The sequence below is a fragment of the Rana temporaria genome, chromosome 7 (genome assembly GCF_905171775.1).
Source record: "Rana temporaria chromosome 7, aRanTem1.1, whole genome shotgun sequence".
NCBI classification, from domain to species: domain Eukaryota; kingdom Metazoa; phylum Chordata; class Amphibia; order Anura; family Ranidae; genus Rana; species Rana temporaria.
Genome location: NC_053495.1, coordinates 73,751,980 through 73,769,073, shown reverse-complemented (window position 1 = coordinate 73,769,073; position 17,094 = coordinate 73,751,980). Strand labels below are relative to the sequence as shown.

The window sequence follows — 17,094 nt, the reverse complement described above, 5'->3', positions numbered from 1 at the left end:
TGCTGTGTAAGGTAAAGTGGTCCAGAGGTGCAGTTGTGGAGAGGGGTACACAGTAGTAACAAAGAGATATTGAAGGATGCAGAGGTATGCAGGGGGCACAGTTGGGTGTTTTTACATTTTAACGTGGGGGGGGGTGCCAGATATTGGATCCGCCCTGGGTGCCAAATGCTCTAGGTACGCCCCTGGCCTATAGGCTCCTGAGATGTGAATTCCGGTTCTGGAGAAAGAGAGGTGGGGGGAGGGGACAAAGAAAAATGGAGAGAAAGAAGAAGGGATAGAACGAACAAGAAAGATGGATAGGGAGAGAGAGAAAAGGGGAAGAAAGGAGAACAGAGAGCAAACAGTAGGGTAAAAAATATTTGAAAAATGTTATTGGGGGGGGGGGGGGGGTGTGACCCTTTTACCGCACCAGGTGACACCAACCCTAGTGAAGCCACTGGGTATTGCAGAGTATTGCAGAGTATTGCAGAGTATTGCAGGGTATTGCAGGGTATTGCGGAGTATTGCAGGGTATTGCAGAGTATTGCAGGGTATTTGCTGTCTTTACCAAGTAACTATAGACATGTTAGTTTAACTTCTATAGTCAGAAAGATACTGGAAAGTTTAATAAAAGACCACATAAATGAGTTCTTGCTGGAAAAAATATATATTTTAAGCAACAGACAGCATGGATTCATGAAAGGCAGAAGTTGTTAAACAAACCTGATTTCTTTTTACGAAAGGGTAAGTAAAACCTTGGACAGAGGGGTGGCTGTAGTATACTTAAAGCGGGAGTTCACCCAAAACATTTTTTTAACATTAGATTGAGGCTATTTAAGGGGAGCAGAAACGGGTATTTTTTTTAAATCAATGCCGTACTTACCATTTTCGAGATAGATGTTCTCCCGCCGCTTCCGGGTATGATCTTCGGGACTGGGCGTTCCTATTTGATTGACAGCCTTCCGACGGTCGCATACAGCGCGTCACCAGTTGCCGAAAGAAGCCGAACGTCGGTGTGGCTCTATACGGCGCCTGCACACCGACGTTCGGCTACTTTCGGAAACTCATGACGCGCTGTATGCGACGGTCGGAAGGCTGTCAATCAAATAGGAACGCCCAGTCCCGCAGCCCATACCCGGAAGCGGCGGGAGAACATCTATTTCGAAAACAGTAAGTACGGCATTGATTTAAAAAAAAAATACCCGTTTCTGCTCCCCTTAAATAGCCTCAATCTAATGTTAAAATTTTATTTTTTGGGTGAACCTCCACTTTAAATACTTAAAGACAAGATTCAGAGAGTTATGCCATGTACACACGATAATTTTTCAGGCTCTAAAAAAAACAAAGTTTTTTTCAACTTGATCATTAAAACGGCCTTGCCTACACACGATCGTGAAAAAAAATGCTCTAGCAAAGCGCGGTGACGTACAACACGTACAACGGCACTATAAAGGGGAAGTTCCAGGCGGATGGCGCCACCCTTGGGGCTGCTTTAGCTGATTTTGTGTTAGTAAAAGACAATTTACGCTTTTCTGTCTGTTACAGTGTGATGAATGTGCTTACTCCATTACGAACGGTAGTTTTACCAGAACGAGCGCTCCCGTCTCATAACTTACTTCTGAGCATGCGTGGATTTTTCACGTCGTTAAAGCCCACACACGACCATTTTTTACAACCCGAAAAACGACAACGTTAAAAACGTCGTTAAAAAATAGAGCATGTTCGAAAAATGGTCTGAAGCCCACACACGATCGTTTTTAATGACATAAAAAAAAACATAATTTTTAGAAAAATGATCGTGTGTACGCGGCATAATGGTTAATGATTCTTACTCTGATTGGTCTAAGGTTATCAGTGGTGTACCCCAAGGTTCAGTGTTGAGACCCTTACTTTTTAATGTCTTTATAATATGATATAGTGTCTGGGATTAAAAGTACCATTTGCAGTCTTTGTAGATGACACCAAGCTATGCAGTGGAATAACATCCTTACAGGGTGCCTCCAACTGTCAGGTCTGGTATGCATTTTAAGGGGAACCCTGCGCCAAATAAAAAAAATGGCGTAGGGGTCCCCCCAAAATCCATACCAGACCCTTATCCGAGCACTCAACCTGGCAGGCCACAGGAAAAGAGCCCCCACAACCACCGGGCAAGGGTTGTGGGGATGAGGCCCTTGTCCCCGTCAACATGGGGGCAAGGTGCTTTGGGGTGTTGGGGTGCAGAGCCCCCCCTGCCCCAAAGCACCCATTCCCCCATGTTGAGGGCATGTGGCCTGGTACGGTTCAGGAGGGGGGCGCTCTCTCGTCCCCCCTCTTTTCCTGCGACCTGCCAGGTTGCGTGCTTGGATAAGGGTCTGATATGGATTTTGGGGGGGGGCACCCCCACGCCATTTTCTTGTTTTACATTTTGGTGCAGGGTTCCCCTTAAAATCCATACCAGACCTGAGGGTCCTGGTATTGATTTTGGGTGACCCCCACGCAATTTTTTTTTTGGATCGGGTTCCCCTTAATATTCATGCCAGACCCAAAGTGCCTGGTAATGGACTGGGTGGGGAACCCATGCCATTTTTTTCAATGAGTTTTATCTGTATTGCCAAGAATTCATTACAGCCGCAATCAGTTTTAAATGACTTTTTTCCTTTAGAAATGTCATTTTGCTATGGGACAGTTTTAAAAAATTTGCCACTTTACAGGCATACTATAGACACCCAGGAACGATATTTAAAGGAATATTTAATTTTTATTGTTTCACTTTAAGCATTATTAAAATCACTGCTTCCAAAAAAATAGCAGTTTTTAAAGCATTTTTTTGCATTGATACATGTCCCCTGGGGCAGGACCCAGGTCTGCAAACACTGCGTAATGTTTGCTATTCGGTGAACAGGCGAACACCCGATGTGCGAGTCAAACTTACACTAGACTCGAATATCGGGCTCCTCCCTACACACTAATTACAAGCAACACAGATCACAGGTGAGGATGGTTACCTTTTAATCGTCATTCAAACCCCTTTTGTGTCAACTTGTGTTATCAGGCCAAAATCACCAGGGTTTGTAAACTTTTGATCAGGGTCATTTGGGTAGTTTCTGTTCTCATTATGATTTAAAAAGAGTAAACACAGTTGATTGATAATAAATGGCTTCAGCCAAACACTAACCATGAGTGAAAGAAATGTTTTTGTGTTATCATTCATATTCTCTGAAAAATCATAAATTCTGCCAGGGTATGTAAACTTATGAGCACAACTGTATATATTGATGCACTGAATATAGAGTATACAGGGCCATCATTAGGGGGGTACAGGCAGTACACCTATAAGGGGCCCGGAGGTCCCCAGGGGCCCCGGATGGCAACCCCCCCCCCCTTTTTATTTTTTTTATTTTTTTTTATAAAAAAATATATATTTTTTAATATATTTTTATTATTATTATTAACCAGTTAATCACCGCCTCATAGACTAAATACGTCTACAAGGCAGTTCCTTAACCCCCTGTGGCTGCCTTCTAATTCCGGAGCAAGAAATATCCCCCTTTCACCGCCCAGCCAGGTGTCCAGGTGAACACCGATAATTTTACCATGCTTGATTTTTTTCATTTGATTTTCACCGAAGAATTACTCTTATCCATTGTGGCCCAGTGCAACCTCTACGCACAGCAGTTCATAGTAAGCAACCCTGGTTCCAGTTATGCCCGCCCCTTTGAGTGGAGAGAACTCACCGTAGAGGAGTTAAAAATATTCTTAGGCCTAACCTTCAATCGTACTCCTATTGGTCTACCAAAGCCACCCACCACATGCCAGTCTTCTCATCCCGTATGCCCAGATCCAGATACTTTATGATTTTGCAGTTCCTCCACTATAATGATAACACCCTATGCCCTCCTCAAAATGACCCTGCTTTTGACAAATTATTTAAAAGTCGGCCACTCCTAAATTTTTTCTCTGAAAAATTCCCCCAGTTATATACCCCTCAACAAAATATATCCGTGGATGAGTGCCTTGTCAAATTCTCAGGCAGGCTGGGCATCTAACAGTTCATTCCCAGCAAAAAGGCCCGATATGGGGTTAAAATGTACAAACTTTGCGACAAGACACGGGGTACATCTACTCCTTCCTGGTGTACGAAGGGAAGGACTCCCAAATGCATCCCCCCGAATGCCTAGAATACATTGGAACCAGTGGAAAAGTGGTCTGGGAGCTTTTCTATCCACTGCTTGGAAAAGGATACCACCTTTAGGCCCCATACACACGGTCGGACCAAACCGATGAGAATGGACCGAGGTTCAGTTTCATCGGTCCAAACTGACCGTGTGTATAGCCCATCGGTCTGTTTTCCTTCGGTCCAAAATTTTAAAACATGCTTCAAAACCGAACCGATGGACCGCTGCCCGATCGGTCCAAACCGATGGTTAGTACAGAAAAAGCATCGGTTCAAAACCTGCGCATGCTCAGAATCAAGTCGACACATGCTTGGAAGCATTGAACTTTGTTTTAGTCAGCATGTCATGTGTTTGACGTCACCACGTTCTGACACCGCGTTCTGATCGGTTTTTGGAACGATGGTGTGTACGCACATCAGACCATCATCAGGCCACTTTAGCGGTGAACCGATGGAAATGGCCCATCGGACCATTCTCATCGGTTTGGAACGACCGTGTGTACGCGGCCTTATGTGGATAATTTTAACACTAGTCTGCCCCTGTTTCGCAATCTTCACTGGAGGGACACCCCAGCATGTGGCACAGTAAGAACCAACAGAAAGGGCTTCCCACACAAATTGGTCAATCAAAAGCTAAAACGAGGGGAGACGACATCTTTGCGGAACCAGGAGCTATTGGCTGTCAAGTGGAGGGACAAACGAGATGTCCACATGCTTACAACCATCCACAACAACACCTACATGGAAGTCCCCAAAAGAAACGGCCCAAACCCAAAATTCTCATTCTTACTGACCATAAGAATCTCACATTCTTGCCTGAGGCTAAACGCCTCTCTCCCAAAAGGGCGCAATGGGCTCTTTTCTTGTCAAGTTTCAATTACATTGTCTCATTCTTACGCGGTACTAACAATGTAAAGGGTGAAACTTGATCGCAACAATTTTTGGCCACTTCCAAGATGGAATCAGGTTCCTGTTCATGTGATTCCTCGAATCAGTCTCACTTCTTCTTTGGGTGACAAAATTCTTGCTGCTCAGGTCCATACTTCTCCAGAGAAACCGTGTGACCACTGCTTTGTCCCTGAGAGTCTCCATACTTACTATTCTCCCAAGGCTGCTATTCACCCTGGGAAGAATCAACTTTTTTGGGCCATTTCCCAACAATTCTGGTGGCCTAGTCTACGTGCTGATGTAGCCCCCTTCGTAGCTGCTTGTTCCATGTGTGCTCAGAGTGAAACACCACAACACCTTCCAGGGGGCCTCCTACAGCACATACCCAAAGAAGAGAATGGCCTTGGACTCACCTATCCATGGTTTTCATTGTGGAGTTTCCCAACTCTCAAGGGGTACACAGTTATCCTTATGGTGGTTGATCGGTTCCTGTAGATGTCTCATTGTATTCCACTTAAGAAGTTACACATCTAAGGAACTGGCTTCCATTTTTGCTCGGGAGATCTTTAGCTTACATGGGCTACCCAAGGTGATCGTCTCAGACAGGGGTAGTCAGTTTGTGTCCCGGTTCTGGCGAGCCTTTTGTGCACAGTTGGGAATTCAGCTTTCTTTTTCCTTTGCGTATAACCCACAGTCTAACCGGTCCTTAGAGCAGTTTCTACATTGCTATATTTCTGACCATCATAACAACTGGTCAGACCTCTTACCTTGGGCGGAGTTTGCTCACAATAGTTCCTTGAATTCTGCTTCTTAATTTTCTTGATTGTCCCCGTTTATTAGGGTTGTCCCGATACCACTTTTTTAGGACTGAGTACAAGTACCGATACTTTTTTTCAAGTAGTCGCCGATACCGAATACCGATACTTTTTTTAAATGTGTCCCCAAATGCAGCCATGTCCCTCACATATGCAGCCATGTCCCTCACATATGCAGCCATGTCCCTCACATATGCAGCCATGTCCCTCACATATGCAGCCATGTCCCTCACATATGCAGCCATGTCCCTCTAGCCATGTCCCTCACATATGCAGCCATGTCCCTCTAGCCATGTCCCTCACATATGCAGCCATGTCCCTCACATATGCAGCCATGTCCCTCACATATGCAGCCATGTCCCGAGTCCAGCCATGTCCCGAGTCCAGCCATGTCCCGAGTCCAGCCATGTCCTGAGTCCAGCCATGTCCCCCATACCTTTGCCGCCGCCGCATGGAGAAGATCACAGCATTCATTTGAATAGCTGTGATGTTCCCGCACGGCGTTTAACCCATGCGGCGGTGTGGTGCGATGCGGCGGCTTTCGATGCGGCGGCGACAGCGGCGGGGGGGAAGTATTCTATTTAGGTATCGGGGGTATTTGCACGAGTACGAGTACTCCCGCAAATACTCGGTATCGGTCCCGATACCGATACTGGTATCGGTATCTGGACAACCCTACCGTTTATGGTGAACTGTGCTTTCCAACCATCCATGCTGCCTTACTCATTTGTTCCGCAGACCATTCCTGCATTAGAGGAGCATCTCTGTGGTCTTCGTGCCACTAAGGGAGGACTCCACTGTCGCCTTATTTACATGCAAGAGCTCTTTTTCTTCCAGCCAAATGTAAGTTTGTCAGCTGTGAATAAATACATATTTTTTATCATACGGAGTTACGCTATGTGGCCACCCCCCTTCTTTTTTCTTTTCTTTACGCACTATTATCATACTGAGTATATTGGCCTTGGAAGTCCAGCACCAACACAGCTTCCGGCTTGTTCCTGGGGACCTACTCCATCCATAGATACTGCAACCTACTGGGCTCACGCTTCCTGCCAAAGATTGCCTTGACATCTGTCATACAAAGCCTTGATCGATCTCTTTTGGCATATGCCATCAGTGGTCAATCAGTTCCGGTAAGCCTGCACTTTTATCGGTGGTGGGACTGTCACGGTATTAAGTCACAAACTTTTTTTTTTTTTCATTCACCTGGAGGATTTGTTGATGACAACGATTTTTTGCTATATATATCCAATCATCTTATTGGACTTCACATTTTATTTTGATATTACATTAGGTGCAATAGACGTTCTTGTCAGGTTGGCACCGTTCCCTTCACTTCTATGGACTCACATATAATTTGTTTTGTGTTTCACATTTATTAATGATTTATGTGTTTTATTTCATTACACACCATATGGTATTTTGATATTCACCATATCATTTTAAGCGCTACACTTACGTATTCCTTCGTGCCACTTATGTACAGGTCCAGGAGACCTTACAACATGCCAATGGTAGGTACATACTCCATGCTGACTGCAGATGCCTGCTTGCGCCTCCCTACCAGGTTGGGGACAGGGTCTGGCTGTCATCTTGCAATCTTAGACCCGGGGTTCCCTCACTGAAGTTGGCTTCTTGGTTTATTGGGCCTTTCCTTATTCTCAGCAGGATTAACACAGTGGCTTACACTTTAGACCTTCCTTCCAATATGCGTATCTCAAAATGTATTCCATATCTCCTTATTAAAACTGTTGGTCTTCAACTGCTTCACCACCTTGGTGCCATGTCCTCACCCAGTACAGGTTGAGAACCATGAGAAGTATGAAGTACAGTCCATTGTTGAGTCCTGTAGTTTTCGTGGGCACATACAGTACCTGGTGCATTGGAAAGGGTACGGTCTCATCCTTGAACGTACATGCCCCTGTCCTCCTCCGTGCTTTACATAGACATTTTTTCCCCCAAACCTGAAGTTCCTCCGAGGGGGAGGGATCATTAAGCTCAGCCCTTCCTTCTCAGAGCAGGCCGCTTAGCTGTCGGCTAATTGTCAGCTCTAAATATTTTCACCTGTTGATGATATCCTGTTTGTCAGTCCTGCTGGTTACTGTTCAGTTCAGATCATCTTTGCCTTTACCTTGATGAACACATCCAGAGACTCTCTCCTGTGTACCTGTTGAAGACTCGCTTGGCTAACCTCCCTTCTGGTTCCTGATCATGCTTGCTGTTCCACTACTCTGATTCTCCGGCTCCCTGACGCCTTGGCTTGTCTGACTATCTGTTCCGGTTACCGAACTATGGCTATGATTTGACTACAATGCTCTATTTACCTTTTACAATTATTATTATTATTATTATTATTAAATGAGTGTGATTTTAACTGCACTTCTGTCTTGGTCATATTAATGGTTTCTGACATGTTGATAGGTTCAGTGAAGGAGGGGGAGTAGTAGAATGTCTAGACCTGATTTCTAGTGGTTGTGTAGGGGACTAATGGAACAATAACTGGAACAGAATATTTCAAACAACTTAACCAAGTATACATTTTAAAGCTGTCCATGATTCTTGAGTCTCCGGAGCAGAGATAGGTAGTAAAATGGTGGGGGAAGGGGGAAAGGAGAAGGGCCAGACCGGGACGGGTCAGAGAACGTAAAATCCAGATCTGAACCCCATAGAGCAGTGTTGGAAGGCGCTCTAGAGAGTCGTAAGCCAAAATCTTAAAATGTATTGAGCAAGAAAAGTTTACAAAAACACAAGGGTATGGCTGAACTAACATAGTGAACATCCCATCAGGAGTCCCATGAAGGGAGTCAGGAAGGGAATAGGGGAAGAATTATCCAATAGTAACAGATCTTTGGTGTTTAGAAATTGGCCACCATGAGGTCTAACAACAGGGAGGCCAAAAAATCTATAAGACATGAGGTGTCAAATTTGCCTAGTAGGGGCAAAGTGGGTGACCTGAAAATAGGGGAATCATTAACCTCAGTCCAGAGGCCATATTCGGTTGTACAAAACAAGGGTTTTAAACACATGCTGAAAGTGCTTGAGCCACGTTAAAACATATTTTTTTTGCTGATCCGAGAAACGATCCGAACCGTACGTTTTTTGATCCGTTGCACCCCTAATAGTAATGAAGTTAGGTGATTATGTCACAAAGTGGCCTATCAGGCCTTTGCGGTGTGAGGGCTCTGTGGGTGAGGTCTATTTCAAGCTGGAATGGATGGGCAAAGCTCCTGGTATAGGGCTGCGTTTGTGATTAGGAGATCAACCATACCTCCCAACTTTTTGAGATGGGAATGAGGGACACCAATCAACAGGCATAGGACACACCCATTGCCACGCCCCCTTAAAGGAGAATTGTACAAAAAAACAAGATTGGTTAAACCCACAAGTGCTTTTTTACCACTACTATTCCTTTATATTGGCTTTTAGTATTTACAAATGCAGCAATTTACAAATCAGATGAAAGGTTTTGATTGATAAAAAGTGCATTTTATATACATTTATATAGATCAGACCAAAATGAGGGGCAAATGAGCAGGAATGAGGGACAGGGGGACATTCCTTTAAATCAGGGACAGTCCCTCGAAATCAGGGACAGTTGTGAGGTATGGATCAAACACAGTTCCAGGGATCCCCCTGATCCTAATGTTCAAACGCCTGACCCTATTTTCATAATTCTTCACTTGCGCCTGCAGGGTCTGATTTTCCTCACAGAGCGCTTCAAGTTCATCTGCATGGTTGCTGAGATTGGTCTCAAGTTCATCTACCTTGTCCTTAAGGTCAGAGGTGCTCTGGCCCAGCTCTCTGATTTCTTTAGAGAGGTGATCTGTATTTTGATCAGAAGCCGGCTTGAGCGCACAGTGCAACATTTGTTCAAACTGTTGGAGAATGCCAGGCTATGACAGGTTATATTGTGATGACAGAGGGGAGGCCAGGAGTTCTCTGTCAGACTCACCCTCATCAGGACGTGGCATGTGTCTCTGCTTCAGAGAGCGTAGCCTGTGCGTGAGGGGAAGGTGGCACCATCTTGGAGGAGGCCCGAGCTAGCACCTCACAAATATTTTGCAGTTAACCTCCATTTTAGAGCCACCCGTGACCATGGTGCGGCTATCCGGGTGATGGCTGAGGCTGGCAGAGGTGGCGAGCGGCAAGGACTGTGTCTGGCTACGGCTTTGTGTGGCTTAGTCTCACCGCAGAGCAGAGCTCTAGTCGGCATGTTTGTCACGGAGAGCTTTGTGCAAGGGCCTCAATGCATTCTTTAATGTGGGCAACTATGTGGCAAATTAGGTTTAATGTTGATAAATGTAAAGTTATGCATTTGGGGGATGAATATGCATGCATCATACATACTAGGGGGAGTACAACTGGGGGAATCCATTGTGGATCTGGGGGTTTTGGTAGATCATAAGCTTAATAATAGCATGCAATGCCAAGCTAAAGGTTCCAAAGTGTGCAGTCATTTCTTGTATTAGGAGGGGTATGGACTCCAGAAAGAGAGATATCATTTTGCCCCTGTACAAATCATTAGTATAACCTCACCTGGAATATGTAGTTCAATTTGGGCACCAGTTCTCAAAAAGGATATTGGGGAACTGGAGAAAGTGCAGAGAAGGGCAACCAAACTCATAAGAGGCATAGAAAAGCTCAGCTATGAGAAAATTTTAGAGGAACTGTATGTAATCTTTCTGGAGAAGAGGAGATTAAGGGGGATATGATCAACTTGTACAAATACATATGGAGTCCATATAGTGAAATTGGTGTTCAGTTATTCACTTTAAGGTCATCACAGAGGACAAGGGGGGCACTCTTTACGTCTAAAGGAAAAGAGATTTCATCTCCAAACACTGCAAGGTTTCTTCACAGTAAGAGCTGTGAAACTGTAGAATAGACCCCATCCAGAGGTGGTTCTGGCCAGCTCAGTATATTGCTTTAAAAAAGGCCTGGATTCTTTCTTAATATAACTGGGTACTAACATTTATAGGTAAAGTTGATCCAAGGAATATTGCCTCTTGGGGGATCAGGAAGGAATTTTCCCCTGCTGTTACAAATTGGATCATGCTTTGCTGGGGTTTTTCACCTTCCTATGGATAAACTGTGGGTATAGGATTGTGTATATGGGATTGTATGTTATTTTATTTGTTTAAATTGGGTTGAACTAGATGTACTTGTTTCTTGTTTCAATCTGGCTAACTATGTAACATGCACTGGAGACTGGGTGCTTAGGTATTAGCACACATACAGTGGGGAGATAATGCTCATACTGTATGCCAGGGAAAGGTCACAGGGTATCAATGCATATGCATTGCAGAATACTGAGGGGAAAATGCACATTAAGGGCAGACTGATTACTGAAAATGACAAAACATATATGCTTGTAACTAATCACTGAAGAGTCTAATAAGGTGGGGCTAGATGGCTGGGGGGTTAACACTTATTTTGTGGAGGCTGGTCATTGAAAGTTAATGCTCATACACTGAAGTACTGTGACTAAAGGTGTGTGTGTGTGTGTGTGTGTGTGTGTGTTTGTTGGGGGCCCAGGGTGCTGCTGATCTGAGATTAATTCTGAGTATTAAAACTGCAGAGTGTGTGCCTGAGCTTGGCAAGCAAGCTCTCTGAGAGGGCACAATTCAATATGCAATATGTGGTGTGGTGGGATTTGGTTATTGCCCAATGAGGACTGCTAGGATGGAAAACAGGAGATTGTGCAAACTGAATGAAGGATACATGGGAAAATCTAATGTGTGTGCTGGAAAATGGATCTAATTGTTGAAAGCCTCATTGTGTGTGCTGAAAGGGATATTGTGGTGTTAAAGCATGAGACCGGAGGCAGAATCCCTCAATGACAAAGTGAAACCAGCATTATACTATATACAATAGAATCAGATGTCAAGAGCTACACATTCACTATTTTATAAGGATTTGCTAATCTCAGTGCATAATTTTCACATTTTGAAGATTAGTAAACAGAGTTATGTCAGTTCCAGATCCTCCCCATATGTAGGTTGCCATTGTAACGGAATGACCCATGACACCCAGAGACTTTTGAAGGATGAGGGGTACTCCTGTGCCAGCATCACTAATAACTCTTGGGTCTAGGTTCACCCTGTGCCCCTTTTGGGCATAGGGTGACTGAGAAATATTGATTATAAATTACATTAGATGTGACTGATAACTTATAATTCCTATTGCAGGATATCTTGAGATATTCAAGTGGTTATTCTGACCCACACCAGGTCAGTGGAGTGTTTTCATTCAATGTGAGGACACATGCCTTTGAGGTGTTAATTGGGTCTGCTCCAAGACCTTTCATTATGTATGCTAATAACACTGTTTGTGTGAAGATGCTATTGATGATAGATATGTGTTGTGAGTTAGCAGTCTAAAGGTCAGATGTCTTCTTTCAGGGGTAGGGAATTAGCATGTCAATTATGTTTAGTAAAGGAATGTGTTTGTGTGAAAAGTCTATTGATGATTCTATGTGATAGGAATAACAGGTGAGGGAACTTGTCAAGCTGTAGTAATTAACCCCTTTAAATGCGGAGATGGGACGTCTAGGGGATGACTAATTAATCAACTTCTCTGAATGTCATTCTCTAAAAGAATGTGATTGAAGCCCCCCATTGTGTGATGTGTGGGTGGAGAGTTCATTTGTTCCTTTGATTACTGTAAACATGCCTGTACTGTAAGTTCGTTCATACATTTTGACTCAGAACACAGAGCTTATGTCTCGTCTCTCTGAGGGAATTCTTATGGATCGTTTCTGTTGGATGGTTGGAGTGTCAGATAAGCTGACGTGGGCGATGGAATGGGAATATCGTAAACGGTGGTGACCGTTACAGCCATATTCTGGGGCGGACTGACCATTCGGGCACTGCCCGAGGGGCCCTGTGCCTCTAGGGGGCCCCATTAGGTTTTGCCAGCCTCAGTAAAACCAGGGACAGTATGTAAAAATCAGTGTTTTTTTTTAAATCCCAAGATTATAGCTGCCCGCCTCTCCGGTACCTTTTCAGTGTGTGTATGTGTATTCTGTGTGTGTATACTGTGGGGCAGATCCACAAAGATCTGCCCCAGCGCATCGTATCCGAGATACGCTACACTGCCGTACCTTACCTGGCTTTAAACCCAATCCTGGAAGAATTTGCGCCGTAAGTTACGGCGGCGTAGTGTATCTCTGGCGGTGGAATTCAAATCGGCGATTAGGGGGCGTGTTTCATTTAAATGAAGCGCGTCCCCCGCGCCGAATGAACTGCGCATGCGCCGTCCCGAAATTTCCCGCCGTGCATTGTGCTAAATGACGTCGCTAGGAAGTAATTTTTTTTAACATAGATGTGAATTACGTCCATCCCGATTCACGGACGACTTACGCAAAAAAAAAAAAAAAAAATTCTAATTAAACGCGGGAACGACGACCATACTTAACATGGCAAATCTAACTATACCCTGCAAAACACCAGCTTTAACTATACGCCAGAAAAAGCCGACTAGAGACGACGTAAAAGAATGCGACGGCCGCGCGTACGTTCGTGGATCGTCGGAAATAGCTAATTTGCATACCTGACGCGGAAAACGACGCAAACTCCACCCAGCGGATGCCGAAGTATTGCATCTACGATCCGAAGGCGTACAAAGCCGTACGCCTGTCAGATCTAACCCAGATGCCGTTGTATCTTGGTTTGAGGATTCAAACTAAAGATACGACGCAGGTAATTTGAAAGTACGCCGGCGTATCAGTAGATACGCCGGCGTACTCGCTCTGTGGATCTGCCCCTGTGTGTGTATATTGTGTGTGTATACTGTATATGTATACTATGTGTGTGTGTGTGTGTGTGTACTGTGTGGCCCCATAATCTCCTATTGCCCGGGGGCCCCATAATCTCCTATTGCCCGGGGGCCCCATAAGTTGTCAGTCCACCCCTGACCATATTCACACAAAAAATGAACACTGTAAGAATACTCTTTCTTACAGACTATTTACACCAAAAAAATAATGTTTTCATTGTGTAATTTACAATGCATATCACAGAAATAAATACAAATTCATTGGAGCTTTGTTTATTGTGTTTTTTTTTTTTTTTTACTTTTCACAGTGTTAGATTTATTTAATCTCATATTAAATATTATTTCACTACAGAATGTTCTCTTATTTTTCTGTTATTAGTAATAATACTTTCCTTTTTTTTCCAGGAGAGATTGTTTCTCAGTATATCAAACTATATTTTTACTGCTATATTTGTAGCTGAGATGACATTAAAGGTATGTTGCTGTATAAAAGTACAGCTCCCTATTTATTATTCATACTTGTTCTTAATTCATTCAAGTGAAAAACTGGTTATTTTGCTCTCTTTCTAGTAGAATATATCTGGTTTCTTTTGTTCCTCTAGGTGGTTTCTTTAGGACTTTATTTTGGGGACCGGGCATACCTCCGCAGCAGCTGGAACATTCTAGACGGTTTCCTTGTCCTTGTATCCTTGATTGATATTGTGGTTTCTGTGGCATCTGCTGGAGGAGCCAAAATTCTTGGAGTTCTGAGGGTTCTACGACTTCTACGAACATTACGGCCTCTAAGGTGAAAAAATCCAGATACTATATGGCATTTAATTAGTTGTTATACATCTTCCAAGAACCCCTAATGAATAAGTCACAGTTTATATGTAGCAAGCTTAATAAGATTATACAATTAAAGGTTAGCTGCAAGCAAAAATTCCTTAAAACACAGACACAATAACTTTGTACCTGACAAAAGTAATATGCATACCACCCTGGTTGTGCTGTATGGCTTTAGAGTATAAAGTAGATGACAGCATCTCTTTAGACCCTGCAATTCTACAGATGGCCATACTGAGTTATTTTCCGTATATAAGCCTATCTAGGGATCTCCCACCTACCAAATCTGGAGCCAGCACTCCTATGGCAAACATGATTTAAACGTTTTACTGGCCTTTGCCAATACAGTAATGAAACTTGATTTCTTGACTTCTAACAACTTATTGTGTACAATAATACATGTTCATTGCACTGTATTTTTTTCTATTTGAATTCTTAAATATAACAAGCTTATTAACAATTGTTCAATTACCAGAATACACTCCTCTTGGAAAAAACAGGTCTGATTTTTTTAAAAGTATCTAAAAGCAAAGTGTATTTGTTGCCTATAACAATCCGATTTTTCATTTATCTCTGGCACCCAGGAAGGGGGTGCCTTCCTTACCGCCTCTTTTCAATACACATACAATATATATTGTATATATTGCAAAGTGGCAGCCAGCACCTAAGGTATTAAAAGAGTTCATGCAAGCATCCAGATGAGCCTCCGGGAAACCCTTAACTACCAATAAAAACATAAAGTGGTATACAACACTGCAGTTTGATAAATAAAACAAGTTCATCATGCTGTAGCTCTGCTACTATGATCCAACCAGCTTACATGCCCTTCAGCTTTAAAGAGTGCTTTGAGAGGGTTACCCCCCCCCCATAATATGGGGATCTCCCTATATAGTACCAGTTCCCAACGGCGGATCCAGGGGGGGGGGCAACAGGGCAATTGCCCCCCCCCCCCCGAGACAATCATGTCACATTTGCTTTTAAAAAAAATTATCATTTTTTTTTAACCGCTTTGCTGTCCCTGCAGCTGCCGCTGCCGAGGCTGCCTGTCCTGAGGCTACTTTGAGCTGTAGCTGACTGCAGCGCTCCCCCTCTTCCCTGCGTGTATGACACCTGGCATCTCTCGCTGTGTGTGAGAGCTGGGTCTGTGTTCGGCTGTGCTGCCTGTGCTAGACCTGCTCGTGTGATAGTAGATGGAGATGGAACACTGATTGAATCAGTGTTTTGTCTATCACACAAGCCCGTCTAGGGGGGGGGCTTGCTAGAGCACACTGCCCTGCCGAACACAGACCCACAGCTCCTGTTTGTTCCATGACACACGTCAGGAGAGGAGATACCTGCTGTGTGTGATCGAGGCAATGCCATGGTGAGTGCCATGCACAGTGGGGCTTCATTCATATACAAAAGTGAGGCTGCATTCATATGCAAAGTGGGGCTGCATTCATATGCAAAGTGGGGCTGCATTCATATGCAAAGTGGGGCTGCATTCATATGCAAAGTGGGGCTGCATTCATATGCAAAGTGGGGCTGCATTCATATGCAAAGTGGGGCTGCATTCATATACAAAAGTGGGGCTGCATTCATATACAAAAGTGGGGCTGCATTCATATACAAAAGTGGGGCTGCATTTATATACAAAAGTGGGACTGAATTTATATACAAAAGTGGGACTGAATTTATATACAAAAGTGGGACTGAATTTATATACAAAAGTGGGACTGAATTTATATACAAAAGTGGGACTGAATTTATATACAAAAGTGGGACTGAATTTATATACAAAAGTGGGACTGCGTTCATATATACAGTGGGGCTGCATTCATATGTACAGTGAAGCTGCAATGATGGGCACTGATGAGACTGCATTGATCTTTTGTACCATGTCTTCAGTCTCTGACCATCCCTTGTACTATGACCATCCCTTGTACCACGTCTGCAGTCTCTGACCATCCCTTGTACCATGTCTGCAGTCTCTGACCATCTCTTGTACCATGTCTGCAGTCTCTGACCATCTCTTGTACCATGTCTGCAGTCTCTGACCATCCCTTGTACCACGTCTGCAGTCTCTGACCATCTCCTGTATCATGTCTGCATTCTCTCTTAATTAAAGCTGAAGGCTTAGTGTGCTCCAACGCAGAAGAATCATATTCAGGAGCTTTTGGCTAAAAATGGCTAAACGCATGTAAATGCGGCTAAGCACTAGGTATGTTTACTGTAGCTCTTGAGCGATTACTTATTTCGATGGCCAAAAAAATTAAAATTCTAGCAAATTAAATAAATGCCCAAATGCCACTAAATGTGCCTAAATGCATTTGAAAATATGCAGCTTAGGTGTGTTTTTTAGTTTCAATATTTTGTAGTGAAGATTATCACAGAATACAAAAGAAAACTAAACTTGTCATACATTTGGGCATTTAAAATAAAAATAAAATTACATGTCAGAATCATATGCCATAGTCAGGTAAAAGTTATAAAATAACCATATTAGCACCGTCCAGTGCTTGGCATAAATTGAAGGGTGTTGCTCCCCATCCCTAGCCACCCCATTTGGGATCAAGCTGTGGCGGGAGTAGGGGGAAAACTGCCCACCTTTGGTTACAATTGCTTCAAACTGAAAAATGACAAAATAGAAGAATTGGTACACAACATAAAGAGGGTGTT

General features: G+C 43.6%; 1 protein-coding gene across 1 annotated transcript in view; it reads left to right on the top strand.

Moving 5' to 3' along the window:
• The window catches only part of CACNA1I (calcium voltage-gated channel subunit alpha1 I), a 2,078,868-nt gene that overhangs the window by 1,363,976 nt on the left and 697,798 nt on the right, over positions 1-17,094 (top strand). Inside the window, 2 exon segments of the mRNA XM_040359583.1 lie at positions 14,017-14,085; positions 14,214-14,398. Of these exon segments, the coding sequence (XP_040215517.1) occupies positions 14,017-14,085; positions 14,214-14,398 (254 nt within the window).